Below are 18,330 nucleotides of genomic sequence, written 5' to 3' on the forward strand. Positions count from 1 at the left end.
AGAAGGAAATTGCACAGTGATTAAAGAAGTGTGAAGTAAAGGTTACAGAGATAGGGATGGTCTAGAAAATATATGAAACATTGTCTTCCATTAGTGAATCCATCCTGCAGAAGGGGAGAAATGGGGCCCTTTCACCCCTACAGATGCATGCGTAACACAGCATTTTTACTAGGTACATCCTGCACTTAAAATAAATATACATTCACTGTTACAAGCATATTTTCGATGCAGTTTTCCTTTGACTTGAATTCCTTAGTCTTCCAGGATATGTTGTAGACAGCTAAACCTCACGTCGTCATTTTTTTTTCCATCTCTAAATTATTCAGTGTTTTCCCCATGCTAGGGACTGTTCTTCTACCTGTAAAGCGCCCTCTTTCTCTTAGAGAAAAGGGAATATGCTAAATAGGGTCTAACTCAAGTAATCGGCATGAAAAAGTGGAGAAACAGATCCTGAAATCTCTCTTTAAATCTCTCCCAGGAATCCCACTTCTGACTTGTCTCCTAGGTTCATGATTATCACATCCATTGACACCACCAGGATTGTAACACCATGTTTGGAAACTCCTGCCCTGCCCTAATCTCTCTTTCTCTCTCCTTATCCCTCCCTGGCTGCCACCTGCTCTCCCGCACACCCCAGTGCACCCAGACAGCTGGCCCTGTACGGTCTTGGCTTTGCTGCTTTCCTACATTGACCCAACGTTTTGCTGTGGCTCTGAAAAACACTGGACAAATTTCTAGCATGCTAGGTAAGATTAAATAATCACAGTCAAAGAGGTAACATAGCACTCTACGCTTTATTAAGAAACCTCAAAACTTTACAGAACACAGGAGAAGATAGGTCTTTTTGTCAAGCGTCCAATGAATCAAGTAGAAAATGATCACCTATCTCTGACAACAGACCTGCAGAGCTAGATCTGTGATAGGTAAAACCCACATAGCGGCTCTTCCTCTCTTTAGGACTCCATCACATCGTAATATGTTTTCTGAAGAGCATGGCACAGCATGAAGGTACGCAGCCTTGGAAACCATCACCGGGAGCGCACGCGCGCTTGTCACTCCAAACCTCAAACATCACATCTCCTGTGCACACCTTTCCCCTGGCAGTTTCCACCTCCCTCTTGACTGCGCTGTGGCAATGGGAGTGCCAAGACCCACCAGGGTGACGGTGCCTGCTTCCCCTTCGGCCCTCCAGCGACGAGGCCAGGAGGCAGGGTGCGAGCTGCCGCCTGCGCTGTCGCTGCCGCGTGGAGACAGCACTGTGAATACATGCAGCGAGCGGCTCTACCGACAGAGGTTTGGGCGCGATCGCACAGCTGCCTCCCAGAGCAGGCCCACGCTTATTCGGAGCAAAGTGACAGAATGCAAGTTAGGAGGTGACACAGCTTTGACACACCAATCCAACACCTCGAAGCTGTGGTTGAGGTATAATCCTGTTTCCTTTCCTCGCCTATCCCCAGCAGAAAACTATTCTCCCTCCCATTTTTTTTTTAATTGTTTAGTTTTCTGTAGGTTTAGATCCCCGGACTGAAGGGTACATGGGCTCCATTGCCAGGACAAAAACAACTACAAGAACATGTAGGCATGGAGCGGGGACTGTCCTACTCCCCAGCTGCAACTCTTTAGATAGACTTAGCTTTACCTTTAAACCCTCACCAGAAAGCTGGACCTTCCCGAAGCCCGAACTAACACGCTGCAATCACACCACTCCCAAGTCCCACTGGGCTACACAGTCCACTAGTAACAAAGAATTCAGTTTGCACTTTTTCAGGTAATTGAGTTCCCCCAGTGCAATATGGGTCGCATTCATCTGGCACAGATGCAAGTGCTGAACACTACTAAAATTATCCCGAACCATGCTGCAGGAACACTCTGCTGTTACACATCTCTGCTGTTTGTCACCTTCTGCCTGTCCTTGGATGGGCAGAAGCCATCACAAAGCAAACCTGAGTTAGAAGCTAACAAGAGGCAATCAGTAGGCACTTTCCAAAGAAATTCTCATCTTCATGTAAAGCAAATTCAGATATATTTAAGGAAAAAAAAAACTCTATTTCTGTTTTTTGGGAAGGTAAATACAATGATCAGATTTTGCTTTTCTTTTCATAACTTCATCCTCAGTCATGCTCTTCCTGTCTCTCTCCCTTTAAGATTTAGTTAATCCTACTTGAGAAAACAAAACTGTTGATCAAGACTGCAGTTATTCAGGCATCCGTTGCTTTTAAATTACTTCATTTCTCCTGTCCTTTCTACCCTTCAGTATTCTGACAGTTCTCTCCTAGACTCTAACTTCTCTTGTCTTCTGCTCTATAAAATCCAATTAGGATTTCCATCATCCTGCTGGTAATTGCACACTGGTCTAACAAAGACTAGCCTGTTTGTGGTTTTATTTTGTTAAGTATCATAAGGCCTGGCAACGGAAGAGTCTTACTGGAGCATACACATAGCTCAAACAATTCTTTGCAAGTGTTTCCTTTTTGTGTGTACGATGCCAATTTGGGCAAAGGCCAATGTAGAAATTTTTTCTTCAAAAATATTTCCAAAAAAATGTTGCTATGTTTTGATTCATGCATAAAATTGACAATTTTGATAGTTTTTAAGTATCAACAACAGGGAAAGTAAGAAGGAACACAGGTGGGTGCAAGTGTTGCAACCGTACCACTACCTTGGGCCAATACTCTCACACCAGCTGAGGACAAGCCCCTGCAGGTGGTTACTGTGCTCAAAGGAGCTAGAAGCTCTAACACTATCTGAACATATCTCTAGTTATTTCTTAACATTTTATAACGGCAGAAGGATTTGTATGGCTTACTCCTATTTATTGCACAATAATCCTCCAATATACGCTGCATTAAAAAAAATAAACCTTTCTGTAAATAGTGTTATTTTTCCTGCTTTGCCTTCAGCCTCCTTAGTATCTCTCCATGGAAAATAAGCATCCCTCCGTCTCAGTAAGCCCTCTACTGACATTTTTTCACAGTTACAAAGGTAAGCTAAGCATCAGTGGTCACAGCACAAAGAAACACAATATGCAGACTGCGTTCACTGTGTTTCCAGATTAAAGCACTTAGCTATCATTTGGAAGAGATCAGTCCATCTGGCACATTTGTTTTCAGTCATATAAAGAATTCCTCCTCCTCCTCCTCAGTTCTGTTTCCAGGGCTGGCTCTCGATATTTGCAAGTGAAAGCCTGAAGCTCTTTGCCCATCTCCTTTATTCCTTTTGGCTGCAAAAGAGGACAGATGGGTTCTGTCCTCGGAGGGTAAGCTGATGCTGGAGCCAGCGGCGGCCAGGGAATAGCTGGGTGCTGGTGGCTGGAGAAGGCTGGTCCGCAAATCCCTGGAAAAGCGGTTCAGAGGGGAGCGGTCACAGTCAGCATTTACCACAGTGAAGCCGGTGTCAACATTAGTCTCAGCTTCCTGCCTAGGAGGCTGGCTTTCCTGGTGAGACATTTTCAGCTTGCTGCTTGAGTGCACGTGGAAAGGGGTGGCATCCCACTGGGAAGGGGCTGCTGGACCACTGCGAGAAGAACAGAAGGGCCTGTGAAGAACGTTGCTTGTTTGCTTGGGAGTAAGAGCTTCACTTTGTCCAGATTTCATTTTACTCTTCACAGTTCTGACCATCCGGCTCCTCTGTTCTGGGCTAATCCACTTTATGGAGAAAGGTGTTTGGGCAGAGTTACAGAGGAGTTTTTCGCTGCCTGCATTATTATGCTCATTGGAAAATCCATTTTTTTCACTGTGCTTGGAGTTGCCTTGAACCTATGGAAGAAATTTTGAAAAGAACCCATTAAAATATTGGTTTATCTTTAGTCACGTGACAATGTTCTCACCTAGCTTTATTGTGTTGAAATCATCTGTAATGTAACACGGAGAAGACAACATAAGGAGTTTCACAAGACTGAGTGATGACAGGTGAAATTTAGTGTAGAGAAATTTAAAGTTATACGCATGGAGAAAAAAATCCTGGCTTCACATATGAAATGATAGGTTGTGAGTAGACTGTAACCCCAGGGTCTCACTCCTGTGACAGACAGCCTCATAACATCATCAGTTCAGTACTTGACAGCAGTCTAGAAAGCAAATTAAATCTTAAGAGTTATTCCAAAAGAAATGCAGTGCATGCTCCATAACTCATGTACAGTTCCCCCACAGCTGCAATACAGTATTCTCCGTCCCCTCAGCTCAGAGTAGGACATCTTAGAATTGGAAAGGTTCAAGAAAGAACAGTAAGAATAACTGCAAGGCTAAAGATAAAGGAACAACAAGGTTTGCTGGCACTCTCGAGCCTGGAAAACTGTTTGGGAGAGAGAGGATAAAAGGCTATAGTCATATGGTCCATATAGTCATACGGAGAAACAGATAGGTATTGTCTGTTCACTGCCTTTCACAGTGCAAATGGAGGCCATCAAATGAAACCAGTGGGAGCCAATTTCAAATAAACAAAGGCAGCAGTAGACCTGAGAAAGTCCTTGCCAAGTATGCTGTGGATACTGAAAGTTCACATGGATTCAAGGGAAGACTAGATAAATGCTTGGAAAAGAGAGTCATTGCAAGTTGCTACACAAACAAGCCACAGTAGGCTTCAGAAATCCTCCAAGTTTAAAATGGGCAGTTCGAGACAATATTAATATGGCATAACATACGCACTTGTCCTGTTATTCTTCCCAAGGTATTCAGCGGTGGCCAGGTGTTGGAGATAGAAAGCTCAGCTAGAGGAAGCTTTGGTCTGACGCAGAGCAAACAGTCTTACAATTTTTTGCAGTCAACTACAGTGCCTGACTAAGTAGCTATAGAGTGTTTGAGTGACACAATCCAGTAGGTTCATCCATTTTATTAGTAAATTTCAAAATTGAAATCGTAGGCCATAACCCTAAGTATTCTGAGAAAGAAAAAAAGAAAGTTACACTTGAATTGAGTTTCTCCCTACCCTCCCATAAAATAAACATTCTATAGGCTTTTCCTGACCAGTCTTTTGTCCAAAAAGGGGACTTGTGAGTCGTGCTACATGCTGTGATCCTTCTGTGCGCTCCGAATTCCCAGAGATTAGAGAACGACAGATCATGCTATGCCAGAGGCTGATCTTGCACACTGTGATTTAGTGATACAACTAATGCCAGCACAGGGAGAGCCACATTTCTGTATCACATCTGCTCTTCAAGAGCCTCACATTTAAAAATAAAGCTACATGAAAACTAGCTAAAGCAACATCTGTCAAGTTTGGCAGTGGTTTGAAAACTGGTCCTGCCTTCAAGCAGAGACAGACTAGGTAAATTGTGGAAGGTCCTCCTGGTCCTGCTCCTCTCCCCATCCCTCCCCCACACCAAGTTTATCAGGACAGCATGGAGGGAGCTTTATGGAAAAAAATAGCCATGGCTGAAATCTAATCCAAACAAAAGATCTGAATCACCACATAGCATCATGCTCTTAAACCTCTATCTGGGATTTTCCAGACAGAAACACCCACACACATTGAGGAGCTCGCGTGCAGCATTCTTAGTGCTTTCAGGACTAGGGCACACACCATAAGTACGGCCCATGACAGAGCTGCTGCACACGACTACAGCACAAATACAGGCTTCAGTTGTAGTTGTCTTGTGCTGAAGTTTTATGGGAAGCATCTGCTCTATTAGAGTTCATTCATGTCTGCAAAGCCTGACTAGCTATTTTTGGAAAAAGCCTCGTCCAGGAAACTCCAGCTCAAGTGTAATTCTTGTGAAGGCTGAGAACAGGCAGACCAACAGCTACCCATGCTGAGGCCTCCCAGCTTGCCACAGTGGTAGGCGGACGCTTTACTCCTCCAGGGGATCTTCCCGTTCCAAAGGGACATCAACCCTGGAGACAGGTTCCCACCTAGTGCCACATTTCCGATGTCATTACTTACTTAACAGCACATGGAGATTGTCTTACTCCGAAGCAGTCAATGCTCAGGGGAAACGGGCTCTCAAACACAAAATAAACACCCTACAAAGCTTTGGTGTAGACAGGTAAACAGACCCAGAGCTAAACACATTAGTCACAGCACTGAGATATCCCTTCCAGTTGTTTAAATAGGGTATCTGGTAGGTAGCACTGAAGTTCCCATGGTCGGGTGATACCAGCACTTGTGTTCACCACTCGGTAGTTTTATTGCACAACTAACTGGAGCTCACATATTTCAATTCCGTTTGATGCTATTCCAGGAAAAATATCAATACAGCAAATCAGACAAGTTTCAGAACAGAACAGATCAAAAGGAACCATCATGCTGCCATTCAGACCAGATTTTTTTTTCTACTTATTAAGACCTTCATTTTAAAGTTGTTGCAAAGTAGCACAAAATCAACAACAATCCCTACCTGTTTTAATACCTAGGCAAAAAGAAGTCAATGAATAAATCAGCTGATCATGAATGAATAAACCAGATAACTCTGAAATCCGCAGTACCCAGTATAGTCAGCTGTTAACATGACTGTCTTAGATTAATTTTGTACAATTTGGGCAATAGGGATCTCCTATAAACGCTGAGAAAAAGGACACAAACTAGAACAGTAATTAGTGAGTAACTTAGGCAAGAAGGAAAGGATGTGGTTTATTTACTTCTCTGTCAAACTGAGCGACTTGCAAGTTCTCTGTCCCCCAGTAAAAACAAAACAAAAAAAATTCTTGCATGTCAGGGAAAAATGACAATTCACTGTGAATAGAAGTCCACAAATAGACCCTTGGATTTGGTTTGCACTAGGGCAGAAAGCTTATAGCTTACCAGCTTTTGGCTGGTACTTGGCATGAGCCGAATACTTGCAGAGTAAAGCCCCGTGTGCCAGGCTGCCAGTGTATTGCCATGTGGCTTGAAACGTGAACACGGAATAGACATCGTCAAGTTCAAATGAGCTCCAGCTTCCCTTGACAGGAGCGCAACATGACACGGTTACATACCCCAAAAAAACTTTTGAATCTCCTGCCAGGGAATTCACGTATGTCTGTCACTCAAAGACTTGGCATCTATAACTGGGAGAACGACAGAGTAATTTAGGAGAGGACCTCTGGAGGTCACCTGGTCCAGTCCCCTGCTCAAAGCTGGGCCAACCTTAGAGCTACGTGAAGTGGCTCAGGGCCTTGTCCAGTCGAAGTAGGTTGCAAACTAGTTTACAAAGCGACTCTGGAAGGGGAAGAAAAAAAAAAAAGGCCACACAAAAAAACCCCAAATTATTTAAATAACCAAATTATAACAAAAAAGGTGTGGGATAAAAAGAAAAATACTAACTGGGATTCTGCGTTTCAAAATGCCATTTGGAAGTCACCATTTAATTTTAAGTTAATGCTTCAAATAAAAATTCAGTCAGTGCAGGGCAGAGCCAACCAACCCCAGACTTCACACTCAACTCTTACAGGTGACATCAATTTATATTCCTTTTTGCTCTAATAGAAAGAGTGCCACCTAAGTGAGTCCAGGGTGAGGGAGTCAAACAAATTACAGATGTCCTTCAAAAGAAGGATGCACATTTTCAAGAGTACTAATTTCAAGATATGTAGCCCCTACCTCAAATAAGCCACACATCTTTGAAAAGGACTTGAAAATAGCCCTCAGTGACACACAGAGATGACCACTACCAAATCAGAGACAGGAGCACGCTCTCAGAGCAGGCTAAACAAACTGAGGGGAAGAAAAAAACGTCAAGAGGGGGGATGGACTGTTACACACTCTCTGTGAGATACCACACTGAGCTAAACTCCCTCCATCCTTGCACATATGTGTAACTCACAGTATGCATCACCTCCGCACAAGTTTTTTGTCTGTTCTTATTGATCTGTATTCAGACAACCTCTGGACTGCACACTTGAACAGAAAGGGAGAGAACTGCTGTGATGCATGTACTCTGCGCTTTTGCCCCACCACAATTCACTCAAGAGCTCACAAAAATCAAATGTAGGCAATACTGCATCAAGACTGTACCTACAAAAACAAACAGTTTTGCGTGCAAAAATCTGCTTTCAAAAACATTTCTAAGTTACCAACTTATCAGAAAGAAAGAACAGGTTGTCACAATCATTTGATGCCGGCATGGAAGGGAAGATGTTAAACTAGCCTGCTCAAAAAAAGGATCAATACTTTCAATTTCACGCAAGCAGTTACGGTGTTAAAATTAACAACACTGAATATTCCAAGTGTTTGTGCTTATATTTATCAATGGCATCACAGCACAAGCAGATACTGAGTGTCAAATTCAAATTTGACTTCAGTCAAATTCAAAAGAAAATACAGGCAAGTAAAAAATCTTAATTTCCATTCTGAGCCACTCCTGGTCTCTGCTGGGAAAAAAAAAAAAAATCACTTCTCAAAAAGCACACATACCTGGAGTAGAATTTTATTTCCTTCATAATCTTGCGTTTGCCATCTGGTGCTACTGATAGGAATACATGGATTAGGCAGGAGAGGCACCAGCTGCCCAATTTCTTGCACCTTGAACTGCAAGAGTGATGATTCTTTCGGCTCAACAGAAACCCCAATGGGCAGCTGCTTCAAGCAGAGCTGAATAGTAATGTTTTTTGTTGTGTACAGCACAAAGACACAGAAGTTAGTTTTCTGCACAGTTGCTTCTTTCTGTAGGATCATCTCATACAATCTCACTGCATCATCGTAGTTATCAAAACTGCAGTAGAGGGTCACACGCAAAATTTCAGAGCCACAGTGCACCTGCCTGATGCCCCACACCGGCATCTGGTCATCTAGGCCATAAAAGTCCTGGCTAGCGGGTGCATAGGGATGGCTTTGCCCATTAGCAATTTGGACACACTGGTAGCGCCATGGTGGATGCTGGAAGAAATCATGGACCTGGAAAATCCGTTCTTCTCCAAAGTCCTCATGTAGAAAAAGGAGAACAGACGTTCCAGGAAATCCACAGCTTCTCTTACGATACCTCTCACAGTATTTCAAAGGCGTAACACGCTCGGACACAAGGAAAAGTCGAATGTCCGGGCAAATCCACTCCAAAAGCCGATCCAGGGTTTGCTGCAGAAGCGATGAACGTCCCGAGTTGGCAAGAAGATGTACAGTCATCAGCAAAGAGTCTGCTCTGTCATCCATTGTAAAGTTGCCTTGCAAAAAATAAATACATGGATTAATAAGGACAAACTGGTGCTAGCCATCTCCTTTAGCTATTGTTTATACCTCAGCCATCTGAGCAACGTACTTTAAGACTCACAAACAGAAAGAATACTATCTTTTACAAGCTTTTCAAATCCCATGAAAAAAGCGTGTATGCATATTTAATATAAGTGAGGCAAGTGAAAAGACCTTATGCGGTTTGACCAAGGTCACTCAGATCATGGCAGAGCTCAGATGAAGACTCATTTTTGACTCCGAGGCTTGTGCTCTAGTCACTGATGACACGTATCCTGTGCGTCCAAAAATACCTTTATGTTCTAGTGTTTTTGCCCTTCACAGAACAAGGCAGCAGAGATAAAGAATGCTGAAACACAAGAGTAATTATTCTCCAAGGTGATACGATGTGTAAATATACCTGCCAGTCGATGGTGGAAACGCGAGCTCTGGAACTCGGCAGAACCCCGGCAGCGTGCATCTCAGGACGCAGTTGCTGCCTTCTGCAAACGTGATGTGGCACTTGTGTCTGAAAACCTCAGCATGTTCTCTTCTAGTCAGCAGGCTGTGCCTTTGCTTGTTCTAAAAGCTTGTGATCTTTATGAGTCACGCCCTTCTGGGGCATACAGATAAGCTGTTCTTTAAAAACAAGGAAGGAAAATAGACTAACAGAAAAAAAAAACAATGTGAACACAATAGATAACAATAAGGGCAGATATGAAACAATCTCAGGAAAGAAAGGAGCTTTGGGAAAACGCCTTGACTCCTAGTTATGCCACTCCACACTACAGGCAAACACTGCTCAGCTGGAAACAATGTCACAGTTTATTATATATAGCCCATAAAAGCCTACTGCCATCTTCGCCCCTTTCAAGGCCCTGTTTTCCTTTTTCTGTTTTTTTTTTTTGTTTTGTTTGAAAAGGTGTTACATAGCCATGTGATTAGTACCCCTAAGCAGATCTCCAGGGTTTTTCCCCATGCTCTTTCAGTTTACATACCAGTATTTTTAGCTTATTAAGTAGACTGTAAAAAGAATAGTGAAAATACATCTCTTGCCAGGTCTCTTCTAGTGCATAGACTTTCTGGGTTTTTTTTGACAACCCAGAAGCAATATATACAAGCTAGGTCAACCTCCACTTTCCAAACAGAACTACTCTCACTGCAGTCAATATTTAAATGAAAACTGGGGCTTCCAAGAATGCATCCAGCTCCACCTAATTAAGAGCAATGCATATCTTTCTCTCTCCTGACATACCAGTTTCCTTCTCAAACAACTAAGCGCACAAAGCAGCAGCTCACTGTGCAGAAGTCCCAGGATTAATAAGAGTTTGTTATTCAAAACTCTGAACTAGAACCAAAATTTTTAGTACTGCTCTAGCTTTACAGTCCACTGAGCAAAACTTTACAAGGTCTAAAGGTACTAGGAGCTGTGCCTTGGCTCCCGTTTTTAAAAGACCACTCTTACTGATAGAAATATGCAGTCATGTTTAAAAAAAAAAAAACAACACTGAGACCAACGTACAACAGAAATAAAAAGACTGACTAGAAAACGAGGGAAAAAATTTAAATTGCACTAATAGACACAAAGCTACCGCAACACTTCTGATCAAGTAATAGCAACTGTTGGGACTGAGATAAAAACATTCCAACCTTTTGACAATTGCAGGAAAGAATAAAGAGAACACTGCAAGTGTTCAAAACATTAAAACACTATAAATGAATTCTTAACAACATAATTTTACTAAAACATAGAAAAGGAAATGATTCACCAGCTCTTTGCTGCAAGGACAGGTACAAAGGGGCATGGAGTCATCTGCCTTCCTGCATACAAGAAAAAAAAAAAAAAAAAGAGAGAATTTTGCCTGAACAGGAACACACTGAAACTAAGGAAGTTCATCAGGAGTTGGCCTGTAGCAGGTAATACGAGCTCAGTTTCAGTGCAAGCGATATCTATTCTGGTAAGAGACAATGCTGCTGGGCAAGGCAGAGAGAGTCAGTGCAGCCATGGCAGCAGCATGCCCAAGCATAAAATACCACTGCTGTGGGTGCTGCTTTACGAGCAGGTCCAACTACCAGACGGCAGTAAAAGTCTAAGCTGATAAATATGAAGAAACAAACATACTGGGGGGAAAAAAAAAAAAAATCAATCCTAACTCTGCACACATGGTAGGTGACATACACCTGATGAACACGATTTGGGCCTTATTAGACAGTTCTGTGAAAATGCCAGTTCTGTGCCTGGGAGCAGCCAAAAACAAAGGTATTACCAGGAAAGGAATAGCGAACAAAACAGAAGACATTGCATGGCAATGTATAAATCCACAGTGTATCTGCATCTTGAACGCAATGTGCAGTTCTAGTTTCCTTACATTAAAATGGATGTGGAGATTTAGGGGGGAAAAAAAAAGAAGGAACACCAGAACAGTCAAAGAAAAGAAATGGCTTCTGCATGAGGAACAAGTGGACAAGGACCTTCAGCCTGGAGAAGAGAACCGTGGTAGGATACAGTGCAGGTCTACAGAGTTATGAACAGCATCAGGAAGGTAAAGAGGAACACACAGTGCATAGCACCTTCCAATAAGAGCTCCAGCGGACAGCAATTGCAACTGGCAAATACCAGTTTCTGAACAAGTCAGGAAATACTTCTCCACACGACCTGCAATTAAGCATGCCACAAGACGACATGACACCAGAAGTTTTTAGAGACTCAAAGTGATTGGAGTGGAAGAAGTTCTACTTCCACTCGTGGAAGTAAAATTTAACCAAATCTGCTAAGGGCTGGAAGACTAATTTGGGGAAGCACTGAGGTACCTCTGTCCTGTTCCAATACAGTCTGCAAAGGCTTTTGCTTTTAACCACTGTCAGAAACAGGACAGGGTGCTAGATGGAGTTTTGGCCTGAGCCAGTGAAACTATCTGCATGCTCTTGTAACTCAGAAACACAGCCTACAGGTCTTTGTGCAGAAAGACAGGTTCAAGAACATGTTCTTTCCGACAAGCTAGGAGCTATGTGAACCGGCCAGCCCTTCGCTTGTTCAGCGCTCCCTCCACTGTACCACTCCACTCCATTTCCACAAGCGTCGCTTACTGCGCCTCAGCACCCTGCACGTGCCCCACGGTCTCCCACATTTGTTCCCTCCCCATGTGATCCCCCTGCTGTGCTGCTCTTACACGTGCTGCTTCCCCACTGGTGCCAGCAGAAATAACCAAGTAGAAGCAGATTCACTTGTTTCAAACAGAAACAGCTTCAAGTCCCATGGAGGACTGTAGAAGTTGTTACAGTCTACTCTTCTGATTAGGTTGGGGAGGGGGTAAATCTTATTCCTTTCCTACTTCCCAGCAAGTCCCTCAGCCACAAACACAAGAGAAAACAATGCAGTACCAGTAACTGCCATCTGTCTCCTCTTCTCCCATATAGCATATACACGTGGGAGCAAAGGAGTTGATTCACTAGTTCATTGGCAAACTGTTCATTTCCATAGGTGTGAAGAGGGAGTGCTGGCTTGCCCAGCTTGCCCTGGAGATTCACATCAATCACCAGCTCCCACATCAAGCACAACTCTCAGCCCCCTCCCTATTCCAACCCCCGCTCAAATCCCTGCATCGGCCTGGCTGTTTAAAGATCCCATGGGTGTGGAAGCACTTATCTTAGGAAGAAGATAAAGCACTGGTAACACGAACTCTTACAAGGTAGGTGTACAGAATAAGGGCTAGTGAGTTGGGATGAGTGTGGGAGTTAGGAAATGGCACTGACACCAAGTCTCCTTCCAACTCCCAGTATAGCCAGGGGGAACCAGACCGGTTTCCAGATGGGCAAATGCTTCCCAGAGGGACTGCTGAAGGTTACCAACTTCGCTCCTTTTTGCAGAGCTGGGATCTGAAGTAGCTGCCATCCACTTCAAATGTCACTGGGTTCTACAACAGTGAAGACCCTGAAGCCATGCACAGAACGGACCAAGCACTGACTCCTACAGCTGCATTGCATTTATCACAAAGCAGTACACTTGCTGGGGCTGGGGTACGCCTAGGGGGGACGGGGAAGCAGTATTACCTGTGAGCTCAGTCTGAATAGAGGTGTTTAGAAAACAGTTTCTGGGCTACTGGAGAGCTGACCGAGTCCAGGAACCAGGCCTAAGAGTCCAGGAACCAGGCCTAAGGTCAGACGTAATCATGAGAAACGCAAAATGAACTGAGCACCCTTTGGAGGGCAGCCCCACCGTCCTGGCTATGCCACGTTCAGGAGAGAAGCGCTCTGTTCCTCTTCTGCTGTGCTCTGCCACCTAAATGTCCACTAGGAAAGGCTTGAACCTAGGCCCTCCAACCACAGGTATTCTCATACCCTTACTCTGCCTCCAATATATTTTTCCCCCTAAACCTTGGGCTAAAGTCAGGATGCCATTAATACCATTTCAGTCTTGCGCATCTAGCCCTCCACACCCCTAGCTTTTCTTACAAGCACAGTGAGAAGTTCTTAAGGTTAAAAGGGATGACTGTCATCAAAATAATGTGCTAGGGTTTTTTTGCATTTGGTTAGAAAATTAAAGTGTTAGTTTCAGTCTGATCCCTGAACGTAATTAGTTCTTGCCTTTCTCTCTCCTCCCCCTTCCCCCAGTTTTCCAGTCTGGCTGCCAAACGGAAAAGCACATTATTCATAGTGACCTACTGAACATGCCAAGAAAGATTTCTTTAAGAGATTAGAAAAATAGCAATTCAATCTTATGTGAAAAATCAGTCTGCTAGGAAAGAAAGGGGAGGATGTTCATACAGTACGTGCACAAAATATATTGGAGCACTGTTTGCCCATGATAGCGATTGTCTGACAATCTGGCATAACGTACTGCACGCAGCTGGGGTTGTGTAGCTTTGTACAAGAGCAGATGAAATACCGGTATTTATACGTACCACCAATTCGCACTAGTTAGCCCTAAAAAAACCCCCTTCTAAACATAAACAATTAACAAATACTTTATTGCATGAGGCCTCAAAGAGTGCCATCTGCTATCCGCTTCAAAATCTTGGGGTTGAGAGGCACAGCAAAACAACTAATAATTCTTCTTCTCAAGATGTGCCCGAGTCCTCTGAGGTGTTCAGAGCCCTTCACTCTAACTGGCACCAACAAGACTGATGATGCTCAACACACCACAGGATTTAATCACAACTTCACAGCAACTTCTGTAACCCTTGTAACAATTCAGGCTTTATATACTAGCACATAACTAACTTCAGAGAGAGTGTGAATTACCTAAGCATCTCTGGGCTAGTTGTCATTAAATTCATACAATGTTGTGGTATTGCTAGCTTTTAAAAGAAAGCTAACAATTTATTTTACACCTTTTACACCAATTTCAAGATCTTCTTATAATGAGGATCTTAAATTCACCTGATGAAAATTATGTACAGCACATAGAGCACTGAGATAAAAATCAGAATTAAGGTTTTACTTGAAAACAGTTTTTTGAAGAGTCATCTCTTGATCTAAACCTTATGACTCTGATTCATCATCACTTCTGAGGAAAATAAAACCCCAATGATCAAAGGAGGGGGAAAAAAAAAATCTAACCTACTGCATTTATTAAAATAGATTCCTCTTCTAAATGGTACTCATTTCTTCTTTTTAACCAGCTAACAAAGAGTAGGGATCCATCAAGAGTCTGTCAGGAAAGAGATGCAGAAAATACAGACAACTCTACCACTATTGAAGAATCCCAAAAAGAAATACAGCCATAAAGCGGAGAAGGAAGGGGAAGCTTCTTACAGCCTGATCACCTTACCTTACAGAGTTAATAAGAGCGCTGATCCTCAGGCTGTTGGCTCTAAGTCACAACTACAACCTCTCAGCAGGACTCGAGTCCAAAAGTAACTATGGCAAAGCCGGCTTCAGCTCCTCCCATAGACAGGACACAGGGACTTGAAACTCCTTCCTTAAGAAACACTATTCTAGGAGATACACAGACAAGATAGGGTTTCAAGACTCACGGGAGATAAAATGCAAACTAAAACGACAGCGTTTCCTCCTGACATTAGCAGCAGCAGTCAGGGGAACAGGCATCCTCTTGGCAGTACTGCGCACAGCCAGAGGTACAATTAAGATCAAAACAAATTTTCCCTGACGGCTTAAAAACTGTGCTAAAAAAAATTAAAGTAAATAAAACTGATCCTTATAAACAACACAGACTTTGGTGTAAGCATACTACTGAGCACCACTGAGACTGGGGACATGGTGACAACTGAGGTCCCTGGCAATAGGCCAAATTGTGAACCCGATGAAGTGGATGTTTGAACTTCCACAGACTCAAGGCAAGCAAACTCTTACCTTTGGTAGCTGAATGACCTCTCAGGAAAAGGAAAGGAGAGCCTGGAATAAGGATGGAGTTTCCAAGTACCTACTGACTTCAATAGGACCTTAGAAACCTTGTTAAATTGGAGTCACTGCAATGATATAAACAGGGCTGCCATCACGACTGCCGACCCAAACAAGTTCCTATTCTGCCTAGACAAAGGGAAAGGCAATCAGGAAAGAGAGGATGTTGCTGCAGACGGTAACAGTATGGTGAAAGCCAACCTACCGATATTACAGGAGCATGCAAATTGTGCTGCAATACTGTTCTCCTCCAACCCTCCCTTCTATGCTTTATGAAGCGTATGAGAGGCAGTAGCAAAACAAGGAGTGGAGAGAGGAACAACGAACAGATCTGCCTTCCCACTCCTGACACCTTAAGATGGATGAAACATATGTGGTTATATAGATGCTTTGGACATAAGCTGGCCTCTCTCCAATTACATAGCCGATGGCAACCATAACCACATGCAAAGGAAATCTTCAAGAAGTCACTGAGAGCGGAAGGCTGTCTCTAGTCGTTCAGACGAACTATTTTCTTAAGCTGCACTTTCCAAGCAGTTTAAACACAGGAAAACGTAGAGAGCTTTCCAAGTAACTGGATGTAACCAAAGATGCACAAGTTTCTTTGCAGAAACTCCTACACAGTTCAGGCCTCATTGCCAGCAGTCAGGTTTCCATATTGATGGCTAATGGCTTTGTGCTTTGGCTTTTAGCACTCGGCTCTCAGCAATGAACACTCACACAGTGTATGCCTCTAAAAGCTGTGGAATATGTTTTGCCCATTATAGCTTCCTATTAGTAACAAACATCTCATAAAGATGAGATTGCCTGACTATTGACCTCACATTGCAGCCACAAGTGCAAAATTTGTCAGAAAGCTTTGGTTTTATGCAACCTAATTGAGGCAGCTTTTACATACAACTCCAAATAACTCTGGGCTATGTATCACCAGAAAGTTATGTGGCACTTCCAGTTTGACGGAAATGGTCTTAACTTCTTTCTTCTTCAACTTTCATTTTGGTTAAAATATTTCAGAAAACCCAAACCACTCCATATACACAAACCAAGAGACAGTAAAAATAATAATCCAATATAAGGTTACATCAGAAATTAGCATTAGAAAATTAAGTCAACTCAATACTAGGCAGAGCCAAAATCTACCACTGACCCTAGATGGTATCTGTGGGAGCCATCTGCCTACACCCCCCGTTGGGGCTCCCATCTGCCTGCAGAGCAGGGTATCAGTCAGTCAGGCACCTTCTATTAAATGTGTAAGTGGGAGATGAGCTCCCAATAAAATCTTATCTCCAGCTGCGTAACTGCATGACCACACACAAATGTTTCCCTCAGGATGAAGAACTACTGACTGCAGTGGGAAGTCACATAACCATGGGTCTGAACAGACACCTGCTTGCAGAGTTAGGCTTTATATTAGCATCTATACCGTCGCTAGGAGTGTAGATACATGCATTGATCTTCACAAGCTCTCTTCACCTCCACTCCCACCCAGGTCAGTGTGGAACGAGGGAGGAGCACCACTTTTGAGAGTCAGCTTGCTTATGTGCCTAGCTTTGTGGATTCATTTTTGAAAGATTTAAACTAAAAAACTTGGTATGACTTACAGTTCAATTTAAAACCTTCCAGAAAAATAAAATAGGCATATCTAAATCAAATACAGACTTGCAGGATCTAGTGAACTATTTATTTAATCAGCTTACACTTAGCATTGATGAAGACAACTCTCAGAAAAATACTTGGAAGGCCAGCAGCAGGTGTTGAGAGAAACAACACCCTACTGAGTGTTAACAACAGCAAGCATCACCAGGAGATGCTGAGCTCACCAGTGAAGCCAGGCCTCAGCTTAAGGAACAAATCAGACCTTTGTGGTGTGAAGGCTTCTAATTACTCCCTTTCCTGAGGGCAACCATCCTGAGATACAGAATACATCCCAAATTCTAATTGAAAAAAGTCTTGGCCTTGATCCCACGTTATGTGGGAATTGCAGATTTGCATAATTAACTACCTTGATAACATATGCTGGGACAGACAAGTTGCAGGAGATGATTAGCCTCACCTTTAATGTAATTTCATAAGCAGCAGTATCCAAGCATCGAACAATTACGAATATTGGCAGAAATGGCTTGCAAGGTCTGAGAAATACAGATGCTGCTGAGATCTGGAACACGCCCTAGCAAACTTTGGGAAGAAAAAGAAACACATGAAAAATCAAAGGCCATATTAAAGCAGTCTCAGGTTCTAATACTGTCTTGCTTTGAGCATATGAGGACTTCCCTTCCCATTACGATCTTGCTCCTTGTAAGAAGAGGAGTACTGAAGGCTATTCATAACTAACAGATGAAAGTTATACCTACGGGCAGATTCTCTCCCAATTTCTGTTAGGGCAAACACAACCACATGTGTACCTAGACTATGATTTCTGCAGGGAATTCCCTCAAGTCTTGTTCACCGCTAACACACTTTAACAGTTCTAGGATTAGAGGAGGTATAACAGTCCTGTCTCTCCTAAACAGCAGTAAGTTTTCACGCTTTAAGACAGTCTGCCTTCTCTCAGCACCTGTTCATTTCAGGCTATCTACAGACCCAAGCAGATAATGCTGTGTTAGTTACACTCACATTGCATTTGCAAAATTGATTTCGCAGGTGAAAACAAAGGTGAGATTCTGACTGGCATCAGAAGACCAAAGAACCAGAAGTACTGCCTGTTGTTTCCCTGCCTGAATGTGGAACAAGACAGAAATGTTACACTGCAGAATCAGTTTGTGAACATATTTCCCTCAAATACCCAGGATACCTTTTCCTTAGGAAGATATCAACTCTAAGCTGGTTTCCACCTATTTTAGAACAGGCACTGGGCTATTCTAAACTATCGCCATCCAGGGAGCTAATGCTTCCAATCAG

General features: G+C 43.0%; 1 protein-coding gene across 5 annotated transcripts; it reads right to left on the bottom strand.

The window, feature by feature from the left end:
* Positions 1–705: 705 nt before the first annotated feature.
* On the bottom strand, positions 706–17,519 carry FAM124B (family with sequence similarity 124 member B). Of its 5 annotated transcripts, none has more exons than XM_068954464.1 (5): positions 14,843–15,003; positions 10,842–10,893; positions 9,494–9,711; positions 8,326–9,068; positions 707–3,755 (listed from the first exon to the last, which is right to left on the bottom strand). In XM_068954464.1, exons 4-5 carry the CDS (start codon positions 9,055–9,057, stop codon positions 3,111–3,113), a joined length of 1,377 nt encoding a protein of 458 aa, XP_068810565.1. In that variant the 5' UTR covers positions 9,058–9,068; positions 9,494–9,711; positions 10,842–10,893; positions 14,843–15,003; the 3' UTR covers positions 707–3,110. The 5 variants fall into 5 exon arrangements, with proteins under 5 accessions (XP_068810566.1, XP_068810567.1, XP_068810565.1 ...); XM_068954463.1 differs by having other exon boundaries at positions 9,494–9,737; XM_068954462.1 differs by lacking the exon at positions 14,843–15,003 and adding an exon at positions 17,486–17,519 and having other exon boundaries at positions 9,494–10,893.
* Positions 17,520–18,330: the final 811 nt, after the last annotated feature.

Source organism: Struthio camelus, chromosome 9 (assembly GCF_040807025.1).
Source record: "Struthio camelus isolate bStrCam1 chromosome 9, bStrCam1.hap1, whole genome shotgun sequence".
NCBI lineage: Eukaryota > Metazoa > Chordata > Aves > Struthioniformes > Struthionidae > Struthio > Struthio camelus.

What these genes read in the sequence shown, in the direction of transcription:
- FAM124B (XM_068954465.1), bottom strand. Translation starts at nt 9,057, where the DNA reads ATGGATGACAGAGCAGACTCTTTGCTGATGACTGTACATCTTCTTGCC. An exon ending in GAAATAAAATTCTACTCCAG is followed by an intron (nt 3,756 to 8,325) that starts GTATGTGTGCTT and finishes TTTCTTCCATAG; the next exon opens with GTTCAAGGCAACTCCAAGCA.